The sequence below is a fragment of the Cyprinus carpio genome, chromosome A5 (assembly GCF_018340385.1).
Source record: "Cyprinus carpio isolate SPL01 chromosome A5, ASM1834038v1, whole genome shotgun sequence".
In the NCBI taxonomy this organism is placed as follows: domain Eukaryota; kingdom Metazoa; phylum Chordata; class Actinopteri; order Cypriniformes; family Cyprinidae; genus Cyprinus; species Cyprinus carpio.
The window spans coordinates 22,155,744-22,173,278 of record NC_056576.1 but is presented as its reverse complement, the minus strand read 5'-3'; the positions used below and the strand labels follow the sequence as shown (position 1 = coordinate 22,173,278).

The 17,535-nt window shown below is 36.5% G+C and overlaps 1 protein-coding gene across 2 annotated transcripts; it reads right to left on the bottom strand.

The window, feature by feature from the left end:
- Positions 1 to 318: 318 nt before the first annotated feature.
- LOC109089019 (ceramide-1-phosphate transfer protein-like) lies at positions 319 to 9,611 on the bottom strand. Of its 2 annotated transcripts, none has more exons than XM_019103138.2 (5): positions 9,174 to 9,611; positions 7,080 to 7,711; positions 6,162 to 6,220; positions 5,803 to 5,975; positions 319 to 4,566 (listed from the first exon to the last, which is right to left on the bottom strand). In XM_019103138.2, exons 2-5 carry the CDS (start codon positions 7,147 to 7,149, stop codon positions 3,927 to 3,929), a joined length of 942 nt encoding a protein of 313 aa, XP_018958683.1. In that variant the 5' UTR covers positions 7,150 to 7,711; positions 9,174 to 9,611; the 3' UTR covers positions 319 to 3,926. The 2 variants fall into 2 exon arrangements, with proteins under 2 accessions (XP_018958683.1, XP_042612444.1); XM_042756510.1 differs by having other exon boundaries at positions 7,080 to 7,251.
- Between the last annotated feature and the right edge of the window lie 7,924 nt (positions 9,612 to 17,535).

The window sequence follows — 17,535 nt, the reverse complement described above, 5'->3', positions numbered from 1 at the left end:
ATCATATAATACAATATAGAAAAGATCCTATATTCTCAAATGACTTAAAAAAAATTTTTGTTGATCATTTATGAAAAAGCATGTAACAGCTGGAGAATGTATGGAGTATATTAAAGGGGACATAACCTGTTTTATGGACATAACACAAGAGTTTTCATCAGATTTATAAAAGACAGATACAGCTTTATGATTCTGTCTGAAAGCAGTCAAGCTCCTGGAGGCGTGCTGTAGGCGGAGCTAAAGCATCACGAGCCTGCACAGCTTTTACGTAGCAATTGTCTGCAAGCTGTGACATCGACATAAAACAGGAACAAAAACTTTATTGACTTCAATTTTATTTAATTTGTTTATAAAAACATTCGTCACAAAATGCCAAGAACAAACATTTGCACAACTACTTTGCTGCCCTGGAGAAACAAACAGCTGGGTACTTTGGGAAGCTGAACAAGGTTATCTTTCACTTCTTTGGTGACACTGTTGATTTGGTGGTCTAAAAACAAAATGACAAATCCTTCTCAAGCAAGTCCTGTGCAGCGCTGCCGATGACTTCAGTAACCCCAATGAAGCTTGTCGATATGGTGCTCTTGCTTTCAATCTGTTTGCTGTTCAGGCTCTTCCAGGAGAAGTGCCCACACAGGGAATTCCGCACTTTATGATGTCATACAGGGCCATACTCAAAAAAAAAAAAAAAAAAAAAAAAAAAATAAAACCTTCCGAAATGAAAGGAGTGTTTTTGACACAGAAATACTCCGTTATACATCCAACTCGTTTTTTTTTTTAAACTTTGGCCATGTTAAGCATGAGAATCCAACTCTTTAACAGTGTAAATAAGTCAGAATGCACGGATTAGCATTAGAGCCCCTTTTTAGGTTTTTAGTGCTTATTATAAAATACAAGGAGGTCACAATAATTCGGCAAGAATTTAATAAATAATTGTCACTTTAATAGTCTGAATCTCTTTGTAGCCTTTAAAATACCAGAATGTATCATATCATAAAAGTACAGATTTAACATTGACAATACATGGAAAATTTTAAATAAGTCTCCTGTGAACATATTACCCAACACAATTCAACAGCTTTCAAAAACAAGGTGACAAGTCATTTCCCTAATGTATGAATAAGTATATACAGGGAATGCTGTTTAGATGTGCTTGAAAAGAGTGGGTTGTGAGAACAAGCACCACCTCAACAACATCACAGAACAAACTAGAGCTCATTTGATATGGCTCAGTGCTCATATAGCACTGGACCTTGTGCAAACTGCTCAAATGTTTGATGAACAATGAGAGCCTGAAATATATTGACTAGTTAAGTTTAATTATATAAACACCTTATATGTTCATAATCTGATGTATTGAAATAACAAACCATTACCAAAAATACACTGTCTCCTCTTCATCAATAAAATCTGCATTATCATTTCCCGAATTCAGTTCTCAAGGTAAAAAGTATTAGGTTTCTCCAGTTTCTCTAACGCTACAGTGCCCTTTCAGTCACACAATTTCGACAGGGTTACTTTGTGGAATAATATGCATATTTGACAAAGTGAGGTAATGTGACATAACAACAACCATTTTGATGTCATATGTCATTTGAATTAATACACCCTCAAAAAAGTTGTCAGTGGGGTGGTAAAATAAAGATACAAAATCTAGAAGCTATATCTTACTTACCCCAATTGCATACCTTTGTGTATATGGTAGTAGCATTAAAAATAACTATTTTAAAATTGTTATTATTAAGGTTTTAGACAATACATTTCAGTACATTTTCAAATTTACTGTTCAAAATTATTTCAAATTATGCTACAGCCATACCCCTCTGTGCTCATCATATAGAGCCACTTTTAGCCACCTTGAGTGGTTTCCGTAAAAGTAGTTCTGTAAACACATTGAAGTCATTCTATATTAAGGGGTACATTTCATGTCAGCCAAAAAGTCAGAAAATCAGTATTCTTTTTTGATAAATAAATTAGGTGGTTGAATAATATATACTCCTAATGTGCTAAATTAATTGTTTGGCAAGCTTAAGCTCTAACGACTTTTTAAATACGTTATTGAAAATTAAAATTTGATTCATTATTTTGTCAACTGTGTTACAGACAAAGGTTGTGTCAAATGAAACATGAATGAAGTCCCACACATTTGATTACACATTTGTTTGATTGTTTCTGAGTCTATTCACCAGAGTTTTTGAGGTTATCTGTCTAACTGATTTGAAAATATGAATTTGGGGCTTTATAATGGGCGTACTGTGGGATGCTATCATGAAGGATGATACTTTTCTTCAACATAAATCCACAGTATGATGAATTTAGCGTTATTCACCATCCTTACCAAACACACCCATCTCCAGAGATATCCCCATCTTTTTTTATGATGGTTTAGTTCACATTTAAAAGATTTATAACATAAAAACCACACATAACACAGCTGACAAAGTAACACAGTTGACAGGTAAGAATGAACTTAGTAAAGCATTTTAAACACACACACATTATAATATATATTTAAACGTTAAATAATATATATTATATTATTATAACGTAAATGAAGTCATGACTAAGCAAAAATAGATAATATGCCAAATCTATAATATTATATAGGTTCATGAGTAATATTGAATGCGTTTTAACCCTTGACAAATGAGAATATAATGTGTATATAATATTATGGATACAGAGTTCATAGAAAGTGTGGCCGTGATTAGATCAGTTAAGTTCATCCATTGTTTTCCATGGTTTTAGGCAATTCCTATGTAATTTCTCTTTAATGACAATAGTTTTCCCTCCAAAAAAAGAAAATACATCACGTAATGTTGGACATGTGACTTTGGAACAAACCATTGCTGATTTATAGGGGGTTTTACAGGGTGTAACACAGTTGACATTGAGTTCTTGGACACACACAAAATGGATGATTTAATTTAAATGATAAGATATTTTTTAAAATGTCTTTCTCTTAATTTAAGGATTATTTTGGACAAATATTTATAAGAAATATATACAGAAACGTATTTTAGAGCTAATCTGAATTGCAAAACCTTTTTGCAAAAACATTTACCAAATCGGACAGCACAAAAAAACAGCAAATTCCAGTATAGAATATGCCATTTTTGCAAGATAAAAGATAGATATCTGTTGGATTTTTGTATTACATTAATTAGAAATGTCCCCTGATATAAAAGTGATCATTGTTTGAAGTGAAAAGTTACTGAAAAACTAGTAAAATTGATAATAGAGTCCATGGACATGACATGTACCCCTAATTATAGAATGACTCATTGCTATCCAGTTTGTCATGCCAAAATGGATGTAGGTGTGCCTCTGAGAGAATATCCCCTGAGCAATCATTAGGTATCAATCACACTGCTATAAAACTGCTTTTGATAAGCGTATGGATTGTAAAAAAGTTCTTCTGTTCGGACTTTGGATTAGTCTGTCCCTTTTGCTGAGCCTGCATTGCTGCATCTTTCACAATCAAACAGTTCTATTAGGGTGCAAACCTACTGACAACCGCAAATATCTTCACAAGAATCAATGCATGGCTTTCTCCAATATCAGGAAAAGAGATGACAAGCACCAACAATATACAGCATATTTAGTTGTTTTAAAAACAAAACTGTTACATCTTTGATAGTGAGATGCTTTTATTTCTTTATTGCCAACCTTTTTCACTTTTTCACTAAAAATTGCCCATTCCAGATGAACTCATGAATTTGGTCACTAATAATTTAAGAAAGTGGTCACTAACTCTTTAAGAAAATTTAACTTAATTTGAGAACATCAGTAAGAATGAATAAATAAGCCTTGTCTTCATTTCTTTTCTCATAAGGGTTCAAAGCTCCAGTCTTATAATTTAGTGCCCTGTTTTTTAGGTTGGTCCCATTCATATTTCCTGTCATTTTTCCTCCCTTTTTCTACACTCAGGGTAGATCCAGCATGCCGTGCTCCTGTAGAGCCACTTCATTTCTCTCGTACACTTCTCCTATTGCTCTCACTACCCTGTTCAGCACCACAGCAGCTTCTGACTGCGTTTCCACACACACCAACTGGTAGAAATAAGGTCGTTCAGGCATAGCAAGAAAGGCCAGTTCTGCTGCTTTCCTTACCCACCAGTTGTGATGGTGGGCCAGTGTGCGCTGGTAAGTTTCTTTGCAGAGGTCAGAAGGTCTTCGTAGATGCTCTCCTTCACTTGCATCCTTCCCCAGTTCCTGCAGGAAGTTTTGCAGCCAGAGCAGAGCACGATGCAAGCGCAACAGAGTCCTGCAGCCAGAGTTTGTCTGCTTGTGGAAGTCCACCAAACCGTTCTCCAGCTCCCATTTAATCATAGACCGAATAGAAGTGTAACCAAATAAGAGTCTGTGATTCATTTTGGAGTAGTTTAAAGATCTATTATGAGATATCATTAAGACTGGGTCACTTTGCTGAGGCATTCTTTGTTTGTCTTTCATTCTTTTCTCTGCCTCTTTCTCCGCATTTTGGGCCAGGTCACGAATGATGTCAGTTTTCGATTCAATTTCTTGTGAAATTAAACCCACCATTGGCCCAAGGGCTTCCAAAAACCTTAAATGCACAGAAAAAGGAGATATATTGAATGTGTATGTTTCTACTCATATCTATCTATCTATCTAGACAGAGAGAGACAGAGATACAGACAGAGAGACAGACAGATAGACAAACTGCCGGGGCTGTAAAATCCTCTATCTATCTATCTATCTATCTATCTATCTATCTATCTATCCATCGTGACGTAGAGATGTGGGGGTGTGTTTAAACGAGGTGTTTTAGTGGGGTGTGGTTGACTCTTAACTTTTATAAAGAATATCTCTTTGGGTTTGAGAATGTGTTCGTAACTTTACAGATCTTCTTTATGCACCAAGAAGCTTGTAACACTCCAAAGAGAAAGAAAAAACTGAAAATCGCATCATATGACCCCTTTAACACAATGTGCTTAATTATACGTTAAGCATTTTCCTCCTTTTAGAAAACCACAAAAAGAAATTGCTTAACACGGCTTATGCATTGAACAGACAAATACATTTAAAGTTCATATTTTGGACTCATCTGTTTTCCTACACATTGTATGCTTTATTAGTATAGTGTGCACAGAATGTGGTCTTTTAATATCACTGTCTCAGTGAATTAAGCGTTTTCTTTTTATAAGAGGAAAATGCTTAAGGTGTAAATAAACATTTTCTATCCGGCGTCTTCTCTTCATCTTCTCTTCATCTCCACAACCTGCTTCTGTTGGTGTTTTTACACGTAGAAAAGGTGAAAAAACATATCACATTGTCCAGTTTTCTCTCAGAACGATGATCTGAGTTACTATTGCAATTCTCGATGCAGTATGAATGGCATACAATGGTGACTTTTTTCACAATCACGACAATAGCGCAAAGGCAGCACAATCCTCTCAGTATGGCAGATAAACAAAGAAGTTTCCCAGAACTCAGCGCGTTGTGACGTCAGTGTAAGTGCATAGTATATAGTGCATCATTTTACCGCAAGTGCGGGTATTTGGACAAGGAGAGTGTGTTGCACGGAGATGCACAACGGTTCATTCTTGCTTTGCCTTCGACTGGAAATATATTTGTTGTTGGAACGAAATACACTAAACCTGCAACAATGTGTCTTAAATAATAGGTTACTCAATATTAATTTCTTGTTTTTTGAAGTGTTGTGATAAAAGCAATATCACATTCACGATCAAGCTGCACTCTTGCTAGAATTGGGCTAATTATATAATGTGGCATATTTAGCCTGCTATAGAATGAGATGCAATTATGTGCGTTAACTTACCTGATAAGCTCATCCCAGCTTGCCAGGTATGGCTTTAGAAGCACATCATTGGTTGAGACTGGTGCTGCCTGCAGGTGAGCCAGCAAATCGGCAACTTGAAACCTCTTGCCAGGACACACCCTCAGTGGAGCCACATCGTCATCTGAACTATTAACTCTAATCAAAGACAGAACCTGAGGAAATGACAACAGATGGAAAAGTGATGTAAGGACAGATTTCAGAGGAGGGTGACGCCATAAAATGTATGGGCAAAGTTCCTGTTAGCAGGCACGACTGAAGCTCTGCGGCTGCGTAGGTTGAAAATGACCTACTAAGCCTCAAGTTATTTCATGTTCTCTTTTATATTTCAGCACTCTTACCTTATTTTTTACACTAGAAACCTTTGGGCAAGTATTCCAGTGGTCCTCCAGGTTCCCATCTACAATGAGAGACAGAGGATGAGTAATGGGAGAATAAATCATTTTAAATAGGAAGAGAGAAGGAAAAGTCATATAGTTAAATCCCATAATTAAATCATACATTACATAAAGTATTGGAAAAGCCAAAGCCAGTATCATAAATTGATTAGGCTCTCACATAAACTTGTCCAGAAGATCTTTGAACTGCATAAGTGACTTGAGTGAGATAAAGTTTTTCTAGTATAATATTTCTCTGAATATTAAAGAAGTAGTTACCTCCAAAATAAACACAAATTCTTTCAATGTTTATTAATTCTCATGCTGTTTCAAACAAGTATTATTTACTTTATTGAGCCAATGAGATGAACTCGAGAATTAGGAATGAATCGTACACTAAATCATTGAAAGACCTGTCTCAAAAGAAGCATTCAACATTTGTTCATGAATAAGATTCAGTCACCAATACTTCTCTCATGAACTCTATTATAAAATCTATTTAAGATGTGAATTCAGGTCTGTTTAGCATCTTTATATGTTTATTTCCTTTAATGTAACAGCCAAGACCAAGTGACTGTATAAGACTGGACAAAAGTAACTCAATATCACCAAAACAGATATTGCTGTGATTGACTGAATTTCAATCTTCATTAAAACTAAAATAATAAAGCATCTCCAAAAAAAAAAAAAAAAAAAAAAAAAATATATATATATATATAGTATCTCCAAAAAAAAATAATATATATATATAATATATATATATATATATATATATATATATATGAACCCCCACAGCAAAATACATAGCTTTGGTGTGTCAGCAAACCAAAAATTGCATTCAGTCTGTTAAATGAATATTCAGAAAGATTTGGCAAAACTTACGTAGCCACAAGGAGCCAAGCAAAAGGAGGATGAAGACAATGGCTACACAAGCCCTGAATTTGACTCCCATAATGATCCACTGTCCTCCTCGGGGGGCCCTGCTGTCCTTCTCAGTCTATGTGCTCCCACTCTCTCTCCTGAGCATCTCTACACCACTGTGCTCAGGACCTTTCTTCTCTCACACAGTGTGTTTGTCAGTTTTCTGAATGGGTGTTGATCTTCATTCAACCACAAATTGGCAAGCGAATCCCTGCCCTCATGTGTTCACACTACTGTACAGACTCGATGTAACTTCTTGTTTTGTAACTCTTCTCTTCCTGTATCCTCAGGTTAGTCCACTGGCCTAATTTATGCTAAGCTGATTTTTGCATTATGCTGTTTTTTCATGCTGCTGCTTTCTTTCGTTTACTGTCTTGCTCTATCTGTATTGTCAGTCTCCTGTGATGTTGCACAATCTCAGAGTCCATAGATTAGTCAGGAACAACAAATCATTCCTTATTAGGCAAGCCCTAAGCTACCTGCAGTAATATTTACACAGATGCACACACTGGTACAACACATGCCACAAATAAATAGTGAAGTCCTGGAATCCACAAGGGAAGGTCCAAGTTTTATTTACTCAACGTGCATCTCTGAGTGAAAAAAAGAGATTTCTTTCAGCAGCAGATAACTACTGTTTGAAAGATTCAAGTTCTCAATTCAAATGTTGAATTTAAATGTCCTGGTTAGGCAACTAAATAATGTTGGTGTGTTTTCTTCTTTAATTACCGTAGATTAGTATATTATATATACATATATCATCTAAGTAAAGCTGACAAACTCTTAAAAGAGACCATCGTATTTGTATATCCAAATTGTGTGAACTGAATGACAAGGCCAATGCAAATCAAGCCAACACTGGACAGTCACTGTGACCTGAAATGTCATTGAGCTCCTTAAAAAAGCTGTCATGCCCTAAAAACCCAACCCTCTGATTTCAAAGCTGATGAATTTCAATGCCCCAGTTTGGCAGAGGAAGTATGTCTGCAGGCATTAGCAGTTTGTCTCAGTGTCATAATATTTAGGCCCAACTGCTGATTTATAGATGTCCGTTCATTTACACAAAAGCAATCACAGGCCCTTATGAAGGGTGATATTATCTGATCAAGGCTATCATTAACTCATACGCACGCTACAGATTACTGATTATCAGTGTCATTTACCTCCTCATGATTAAATTATTCTTATCTCTAAAGCTGGTATATTAAAAGTAAAGAGAAATCAATAAAAAACCTTTGTTGAAACCACATAAAAGGTGTTGTAATGTTTTTTTTTTTCTTCAAAAATAAACTCATCAATCATACAGTACATTCAATTATATAACATGCTAGATTTTGATATTTTTTCATAGATTTTCTACATTTAATACTGGATTATCAACACTGTTTGGAAGATTCTGTAATCTAACTAAGACTTTTTTTCAGTCTCCAAAGTAACATACAACCAATTCAAGAACTGCATACAGAAGAGGGGCCCGGGGCCAGAGTTGCCAGGTCTTCTTAAATAAATAAATAAATAAATAAAAACCTATCCCAATGATGTAGTCCAAATATCAAACCTCAAAATATGCCTCCCCATATGTAAAATACATATTTTACAGTCACTGTAATGCATTATACAAAATTTAAACTTAAAATAAAAAATAAACACTATAGTAGTAATCATAAACACAGGTGTTGTTTTTTTTTTTGTTTTTTGTTTTTTAAGAAGCTCAAATCATAAGCAGAATTCAGAAGATACACACCTCTGAGGTCCTTTTTTTTTTCTTTTTTGAAACAATAAAAAAATGTTCCAGTGTGTTTGCTTTTTGGCTATTAATACAAACTTCTTTGCTTTTGCTTTTACTTTTATAGCTATTTTACTAGTTGGCTCCCGACGCGATGTCAGTCATTGTACTCGCAAATTTAAAGCGTCGCGTCTGCGCGCGTCAACGCCGCTCGCGCTCTTTTAAACTCGTAATAAACCGGTGAATGATCTGTGCAGAAACGACGCTCATCGACAGAACAAGTTTATACAATGCAATCTCTCAAAAATAGATGACGACAACGCACACACCTGGATTAGGAGCTGTACTTCTTTGCCTGCCAGCCCTGCTTAGCTTACATCACCTGAAGGATGAGTTCGTCACGGCAAACATTCAGAAGGCGGGACCCGCTTTGAAACGGCAGCATTAATTGGTTTAATTGCAGGTGAGTGACAATTCAACTATATCCAATGAACAATGAGGCTAGTATTTGGCTGCCTGTCTTGATTGGTTGACTAACGAATAGGGGATGTAACGGTTATGGAGGCCTCTCCTCGAAGCCTGAGGCCTTTTAGACAACTGCCTGCTCTGCCTTAGCGCCGGTGTCCTGACATTTTATCCTACCCGTCAGATTGTACTACCAGTGCGCATGCACACATCAATATTGCCTTTTTCTCATACTAAACAACAATATTTAATGTATCTGCATTACTGTAAGGGTATGTTTAGGGTTGGGGTAGGTATAGACTTTAATAATACACAATCTAATAGTTAGAAAAAAATATTTATTGTTGGTTTCCTGTAACTGTATCCCTTCTAGCTACATGTAAGATAGGTTTAGTGTTGTGGTAGGTGTAGACGTTAATAACCCATAATTTTACAGCTTGCATTTTTTGATGTCGAATTGTACTACCCACTGAGAGGTAGCAAAATCTGACAGGGTAGCACAAATCGACAGAACAGCGTCCCTGTGTTTACTACATCCTCAGTGGGAAATTAATCTGTTTTGAGACCTTTGGACCCAATATGATAAGTACATTTTGATAAGAAACATTTAGAAAATAAAGACCAAAAAAAAAAAAACCTGCCCACAAGACATTTCATATGCATTTCTGATTTTCTCATTTGGCAAAGATAGTGCATGACATTTCCCCGGCTGTGGTGTTTCCGGTTATCCACATGGAACACAGTTACATTTCAAGTCATATTAATAGTACACAAAGGAGACAGGAATTCATGCTCCGGTAAACCCACTCACAAGTTTAGCAATCCAGTGACACTTAAGCCCATGTACCACTTAAGCTCGGTGGCCAGCAACTGGAAAAGCAATGCATCTATGCTGTTTGGCTTATAGCCTACAGAATTTAAAGTAAACAAAAATGCATGAAATAAACATTGTGATTGTGTCATAATCTAGTTTAAGAGGATGAAAGAGACTGATATTAAAAGAGACACACATTTTTCGACAAATTTCCATTGACGTTTTTTGGTTTTATACTAAGCTAATGATATTTTCTATCCATCACCCTTAAAGCCTAAATTTATTGCATTTTTTAATATTTTTATAAAGAGATTACTAGTGTGTTTACTAAACTGTTTTCCTCATGAAGACTGCTGGCTACCTGTCATTTCAGGTATTACGATCCTTGTGATAACATTTGGTCCCAATGTACACTGTAAGAAAAAAGGGAAAGGTAGGACATTAATGTCTGCTAGGACATTATCTTTTAAGTTTACAGACATTTCCTTTAAACCTGGAACACATCACAATGCAATGTGTAATTCAAAATACACCTGTAAAAAAAATGAATACGGAAGATTACTTTATGTTAACAGTACATTGGGCCCTATTTTTACAGATTTCTCTTTGAGTGCATAGGCAAAGAATACAATTAAATACCCTTCCCCCCCTAACCCCTGCATTTACCATGTTCTAGGCAGATGGGCAGCCGGGCACAATGTCCAGACAGACACTGGTTATTTATACCCATGTTCATGGGAGACATCAACACTATGGCCCTTCAGCCGGTCCCTCCTGTACACCTTTTAGCATTGCTTATTTCTTCAGACTGAAACACAATTCCCTGAGGATGAGCAGCAACACTATCAATAACCGGGGTTCACAGAGCTGTGTCAGTTAAGTTTTAAATGGCTGTCTGATATATATTCTGAATATTTTTGTTATGATTTGGATTCTTGTAACATATTAAATGTAAAATAATTTGCAAACTGCAGTATGATTTATATAAATCTCCCTGCTGCTTGTAATGGGCTAATCTTCAACTATGGGCTTTCTGTACTTTTAGTAATAAAATCTCTAAACTCTCAGTTTGTCTACTAACAGTGTTTTTGTTATAAAACTCATTTCTGTCTTTAATTCTTTCACATTGCAGTCAGTGCAAATGAGGAGAGGCAGTTAATCGCAGATAAGTTAAAGAAGTACAATAAAAATATTCGACCAGCAAGACACCCTGATGAAAAAGTGAAGGTTCAAGTCAAGTTAACTCTCACCAACCTCATCTCCTTGGTAACTTATCTACCTGATAAGAGTAACAAGTAGTGTGAGTTTTAGTAAACAAATGCATATATCAATGCATTATATCTGTTATCATCATGTACATCATAGCTACTATATTATAAAAATTTCCCCCCATATTTTGATGTACATCAGAGTGAAACAAATAATCACCTATGGAAAAATGTAGGGCTGGTACTTGGTTCTGCATATCAGTTGTTGATTGGATGGAGGCAGATCTGAATGCAATCTTGAAAAGGGGCAGAGTTTAAGAGGATGTCACCAGAGAGAAGTTTAATGTTTCACAGTAACATTAAACATTCCTGCTTTCCTTCTATCACATTTCTGCTCTTCAGCAATGGCATGACTACCGTCTTGCATGGAATACATCTGAGTATCATGGCATTAATCTGATACGTGTGCCATACAACACTGTGTGGCTACCAGATATAGTTTTGGAAAACAAGTGAGTTAGCAGAGATAGTTAATTTTCCATTTGTTTTCTCTCTGTTACTACATAAATGTCAAAATCACTTCTTTTTCACTCTCTTTGCAGCACTGATGGCAAATTTGATGTGACGTGCTATGCAAATGTGCTGGTTCGGAGGGATGCTTCCAATGTACTGGCTTCCTCCTTCCATCTACCACAGTACAGGGGAAGTCGTGGCCTAGTGGTTAGAGAGTTTGACTCCTAACCCTAAGGTTATGGGTTCGAGTCTTGGGCCGGCAATACCATGACTGAGGTGCCCTTGAGCAAGGCACTGAACCCCCAACTGCTCCCCGGGTGCCGCAGCATAAATTGCTGCCCAATGCTCTGGGTATGTATACTGCTGTGTGTGTGCACTTTGGATGGGTTAAATGCAGAGCACAAATTCTGAGTATGGGTCACCATACTTGGCTGTATGTCATGTCATTTGCACTTTTTTTTTTTTTACCTGTGCTATAGAGATCACATACTGTACTTCCCTTTTGACTGGCAAAACTGCACACTAGTCTTCAGGTTGGCAAAGAGTGTGATTTATGTTTAAATGCAAGACTCATGGAGTCATGGAGATTAATGATAAGATTATGGATTAAAATTCTATTTTTTATTTTGGGTAATTACATTTTTTATTTTTAAAATTAAATTATTTCAATCTCATCATCCAGAGAAAACCACTCTTCAACATCATCAATATCATCCTGCCCTGCTCTCTCCTCTCTGGTCATTCTGGGCTTTTTTCTACCTGCAAAAAGTGTTTGTGTGTGCATGTGCAGACATTATGAGGTTAATGTTCAGTATGCCTCAAAATATTAAGACCCCATTACAGTCTTACAGTGTTGATACTCCCTCTGTCTGACATTTCTCTTTTTGCCCTCAGTCTCCACTGTACACCAAGTATTTGTCTCGCTTTCTTTCTTTCTTTCTCCTCTGTCTCTAAGCTGGAGGGCAGAAGTTGACTCTGTCCATTTCTGTACTGCTGGCTCAGACTGTGTTTCTCTTCCTGATCGCTCAGAAGATTCCAGAAACATCACTTTCTGTGCCTCTTATCGGCAAGTTAGTGTCATTGTGTGAATGTGTAGACAATTAAATTTTTTAACCAACTTTATCATCTAACTTTTTTTTTTTTTAGGTATTTAATCTCCGTCATGTGTATGACCACACTGATCGTGACCAACTGCATCATTGTCTTCAACCTCTCCCTCCGTAGTCCTAGTACACACAGCATGTCACACACCATCAAACATGTTTTTGTCCTTAATAAATTATTTTTTACTAATTATAAATGTCATTGCACATCTTCTGATTCTGCAGTTCTTTTACTGTACTTCTCTTATACTCATTAGATTTTCCTTGAGGTGGTCCCTCGTTTCCTTGGCATGGCCTTATTTCTGGATACGGAGGAGCCGGTTGGTGGGACATATGAAATGAGGGAGAGGTGGAGCAGTTCCTTTGGGCTGATGCAGAGGGCTGAAGAATATGTTTTGAAACAGCCATGCAGTTAGATGATGTTTGATAAACAGAGAGAGAGACATGGACTCATGCGCTCAATTGGTAACACAAATTCAAACATTCACTTACCCAAAGCATAACATATAAGAGTATGGTGAACTACAGTGGTCGGTTTTTAGAGGTGCACAACTAAAGGAATAGTTCACTTAAAAATGAAAATTCGCTGAACATTTCTCACTCTTTTAGGCCATTCAAGATGAAGATGAGTATTTTTTTTGTATTCCAAATTTAACATTCCATCACTTGTTCACTAATGAATCTTCTGCATACATCTTGGATACCCTGTGAGGGTGAGTACATTTATAGCAAATTTTAATTTTGGGTGAAGTATAACTTTAAGTGTTTTGGCATATTTGGATTTTGCATGTTAACTTGTTAATCTCATAAGCATTAGCATTACTTAGGCATATTTTTTTTTTAAAGTACTGTTCATTTATGTTTACATTTATAATACCTGAATTTAATTGTATTTTCTTAAGTGTTTGTGTATGTCTCCCTCTAGTGGATGAAATTGATGTGAGCAGTACGGCAAACCTCTACCAGAGTCTGGCAAAGACAGCACCAGAAATAAAAGACTTTGTGGATGCATGTAACTTCATTGCTGAATCCACTAAGCAGCAAAATTACATTGGATCTGTAAGTGTGTGTGTGTGTGTGTGCAGGAGTGTCCTAGCAAGACAACACTTTTCTAAACATCCTCAGTGCAGTCATCTATACCCACACACTGTTTTTCCTCATTTTTTTTTTTTAAGGAGATGGAGAGTTGGGTGCTGATTGGTAAGATAATTGACAAGGTTTGTTTCTGGGCAGCAATCTTGGTATTCCCTGTTGACACCGCTGCCATCTTTCTCATGGGTCACTACAACCAGGTAACGGAGTACCCATTTCCTTGGGAGTACAAAAAGTACACACCTGAATAGAGAAGGAGACTCTGTCCAGAGAAGGAACGAACAAAATGCCACTCTTTTCTGCTTATTTAATACATAAAATAAATACCAAGACAGATTTTATAGAGCACAACAAGCTACACATGATTTGAACAGGATCGTTTGCCTTAGTATGTGATCTTGTCTTATATTTGATATTAGGGAGGGACTATGGGTGTCCAACTATGTAAGCGTTAAAATAATATTTTGTACCCTGACCACACATGTCATGAACACTCAGATTCTTTACACTAGGGGGATTTTTACAGAAATACATTTTGCTTATATTTGTGCAAACAATATTAATTAGTGAAATAATGAGTAATAATAAATAAGCTAATGATTTAAACTTATATCATACCATGTAGTGGTTCTCCAGTTCATTGTTGCTGCATTGTGTAACGCCTCACATCAGATTATCATATGGGAACAGTATGTGTTACTGTTAACAGTGTGTTACATCAGGCACTTTTTATACGGTGATTGTACTGTAGTATTTAGTTTTAGTATTATAGACTCTCTCTCTCTCTCTCTCTCTCTCTCTCTCTCTCTATATATATATATATATATATATATATATATATGTACAGGTGCATCTCAATAAATTAGAAAATGTCATGGAAAAGTTCATTTATTTCAGTAATTCAATTCAAATTGTGAAACTTGTGTATTAAATAAATTCAGAGCACACAGACTGAAGTAGTTTAAGTCTTTGGTTCTTTTAATTGTGATGATTTTGTCTCACATTTAACAAAAACCCACCAATCTCAACAAATTAGAATATGGTGACATGCCAATCAGCTAATCAACTCAAAACACCTGCAAAGTTTCCTGAGCCTTCAAAATGTTCTCTCAGTTTGGTTCACTAAGCTACACAATCATGGGGAAGACTGCTGATCTGACAGTTGTCCACAAGACAATCATTGACACCCTTCACAAGGAGGGTAAGACACAAACATTCATTGCCAAAGAAGCTGGCTGTTCACAGAGTGCTGTATCCAAGCATGTTAACAGAAAGTTGAGTGGAAAGAAAAAGTGTGTAAAAAAAATATGCACAACCAACCGAGAGAACCGCATCCTTATGAGGATTGTCAAGCAAAATCGATTCAAGAATTTGAGTGAACTTCACAAGGAATGGACTGATGCTGGGGTCAAGGCATCAAGAGCCACCACACACAGACGTGTCAAGGAATTTGGCTACAGTTGTCGTATTCCTCGTTAAGCCACTATTGAACCACAGACAACATCAGAGGCGTCTTACCTGGGCTAAGGAGAAGACGAACTGGACTGTTGCCCAGTGGTCCAAAGTCCTCTTTTCAGATGAGAGCAAGTCTTGTATTTCATTTGGAAACCAAGGTCTTAGAGTTTGGAGGAAGGGTGGGAGAAGCTCATAGCCCAAGCTGCTTGAAGTCCAGTTTTAAGTTTCCACAGTCTGTGATGATTTGGGGTGCAATGTCATCTGCTGCTGTTGGTCCATTGCGTTTTTTGAAAACCAAAGTCACTGCACCCGTTTACCAAGAAATTGTGGAGCACCTCACGCTTCCTTCTGCTGACCAGCTTTTTGAAGATGCTGATTTAATTTTCCAGCAGGATTTGGCACCTGCCCACACTGCCAAAAGCACCAAAAGTTGGTTAAATGACCATGGTGTTGGTGTGCTTGACTGGCCAGCAAACTCACCAGACCTGAACCCCAGAGAGAATCTATGGGGCATTGTCAAGAGGAAAATGAGAAACAAGAGACCAAAAAATGCAGATGAGCTGAAGGCGACTGTCAAAGAAACCTGGGCTTCCATACCACCTCAGGAGTGCCACAAACTGATCACCTCCATGCCACGCCAAATTGAGGCAGTAATTAAAGCAAAAGGAGCCCCTACCAAGTATTGAGTGCATGTACAGTAAATGAACATACTTTCCAGAAGGCCAACAATTCACAAAAAAAAATTTTTATTGGTCTTATGAAGTATTCTAATTTGTTGAGATAGTGAATTGGTGGCTTTTTGTTAAATGTGAGCCAAAATCATCACAATTAAAAGAACCAAAGACTTAAACTACTTCAGTCTGTGTGCACTGAATTTATTTAATACACAAGTTTCACAATTTGAGTTGAATTACTGAAATACATGAACTTTTCCATGACATTCTAATTTATTGAGATGCACCTGCATATATAGTGGCCTCTTTGCAGTAAGTGTCTTAAAATATCTAGTGCAAAAGCACAAGAAACAAGTCTCATGTCTGCTTGTAAGAACATTTTTAAATCCTTATTAAGCACTGTGCTGTTGTGATTCTTCTATATGCACCAAAGACAGAGAATAAGATACAGTAACTGGCATATTTCAAGGTAAAAATCTATCTGATTCTTTTTTGAGCTTGGCTACCACAATCTCAGAAAAAAAAATTGTCCAAAAACTGTTTCAACTTTGTAACCACTGGGACTTAAACTTGACTTGTTTTTATATTAAAATAAATTTTGACAGTACACAATCAAAATGGTTTCATGTGAAAAGGGCCTATTGTTTAGTCAAAGCTTAGAGATATTTTTAATCCCACAATGACTACCTACATTTCCTGTACTGCCAGCCCTTGTGCACGGCACGCAGTGTTAATTTCCTGTCATACTACCATGAGGTTTCTGTCTAGTATGTGGTCCAGGCTCACGTGTCTCCTCTGATGTGTGTTTTATCAGTGTGTTGTTTGAGGGGCGGCGCTAAGTGGGCTGAAGCCCCCAATGTTTTTATTACTATGCCCTATAAAAATCATCACAGTCTTTCATGCACATTAAAATCATTTCTATAAGAACCAAAGTTTTGCTCTCTGCACATCCAACAGTACACTGTAATTAAAAGTTTAACTCATTTAACTGTTTAAATGATATAAAAGGCTAGATGAATTTAAAACGTTTTAAAACTAAAAGAAAACAAAACAGATTATTATTTTTGGGCCAAGTGAGACTGTTAACCTTGGCCCTCTGGCCTAGTATAATAAGATGGTGGTGAAAAATCTGGGTGTTTTATTTGATAAAGCTTTTAAATTTGATACGCAAATTAATGCTGTCATTAAATCCAGCTTTTTCCACTTGAGACTTTTGGCTAAGGTAAAGATATTTCTCTCTTTTAAAGACCTTGAGAAAGTTATCCATGCCTTTATTTTTTCATGGCTCGAATATTGTAATTCAGTACGTTTCCAAATAGAATTCAAACTTTTATTGTTTGTTTTTAAATCATTTCCCTTTTGCCAAC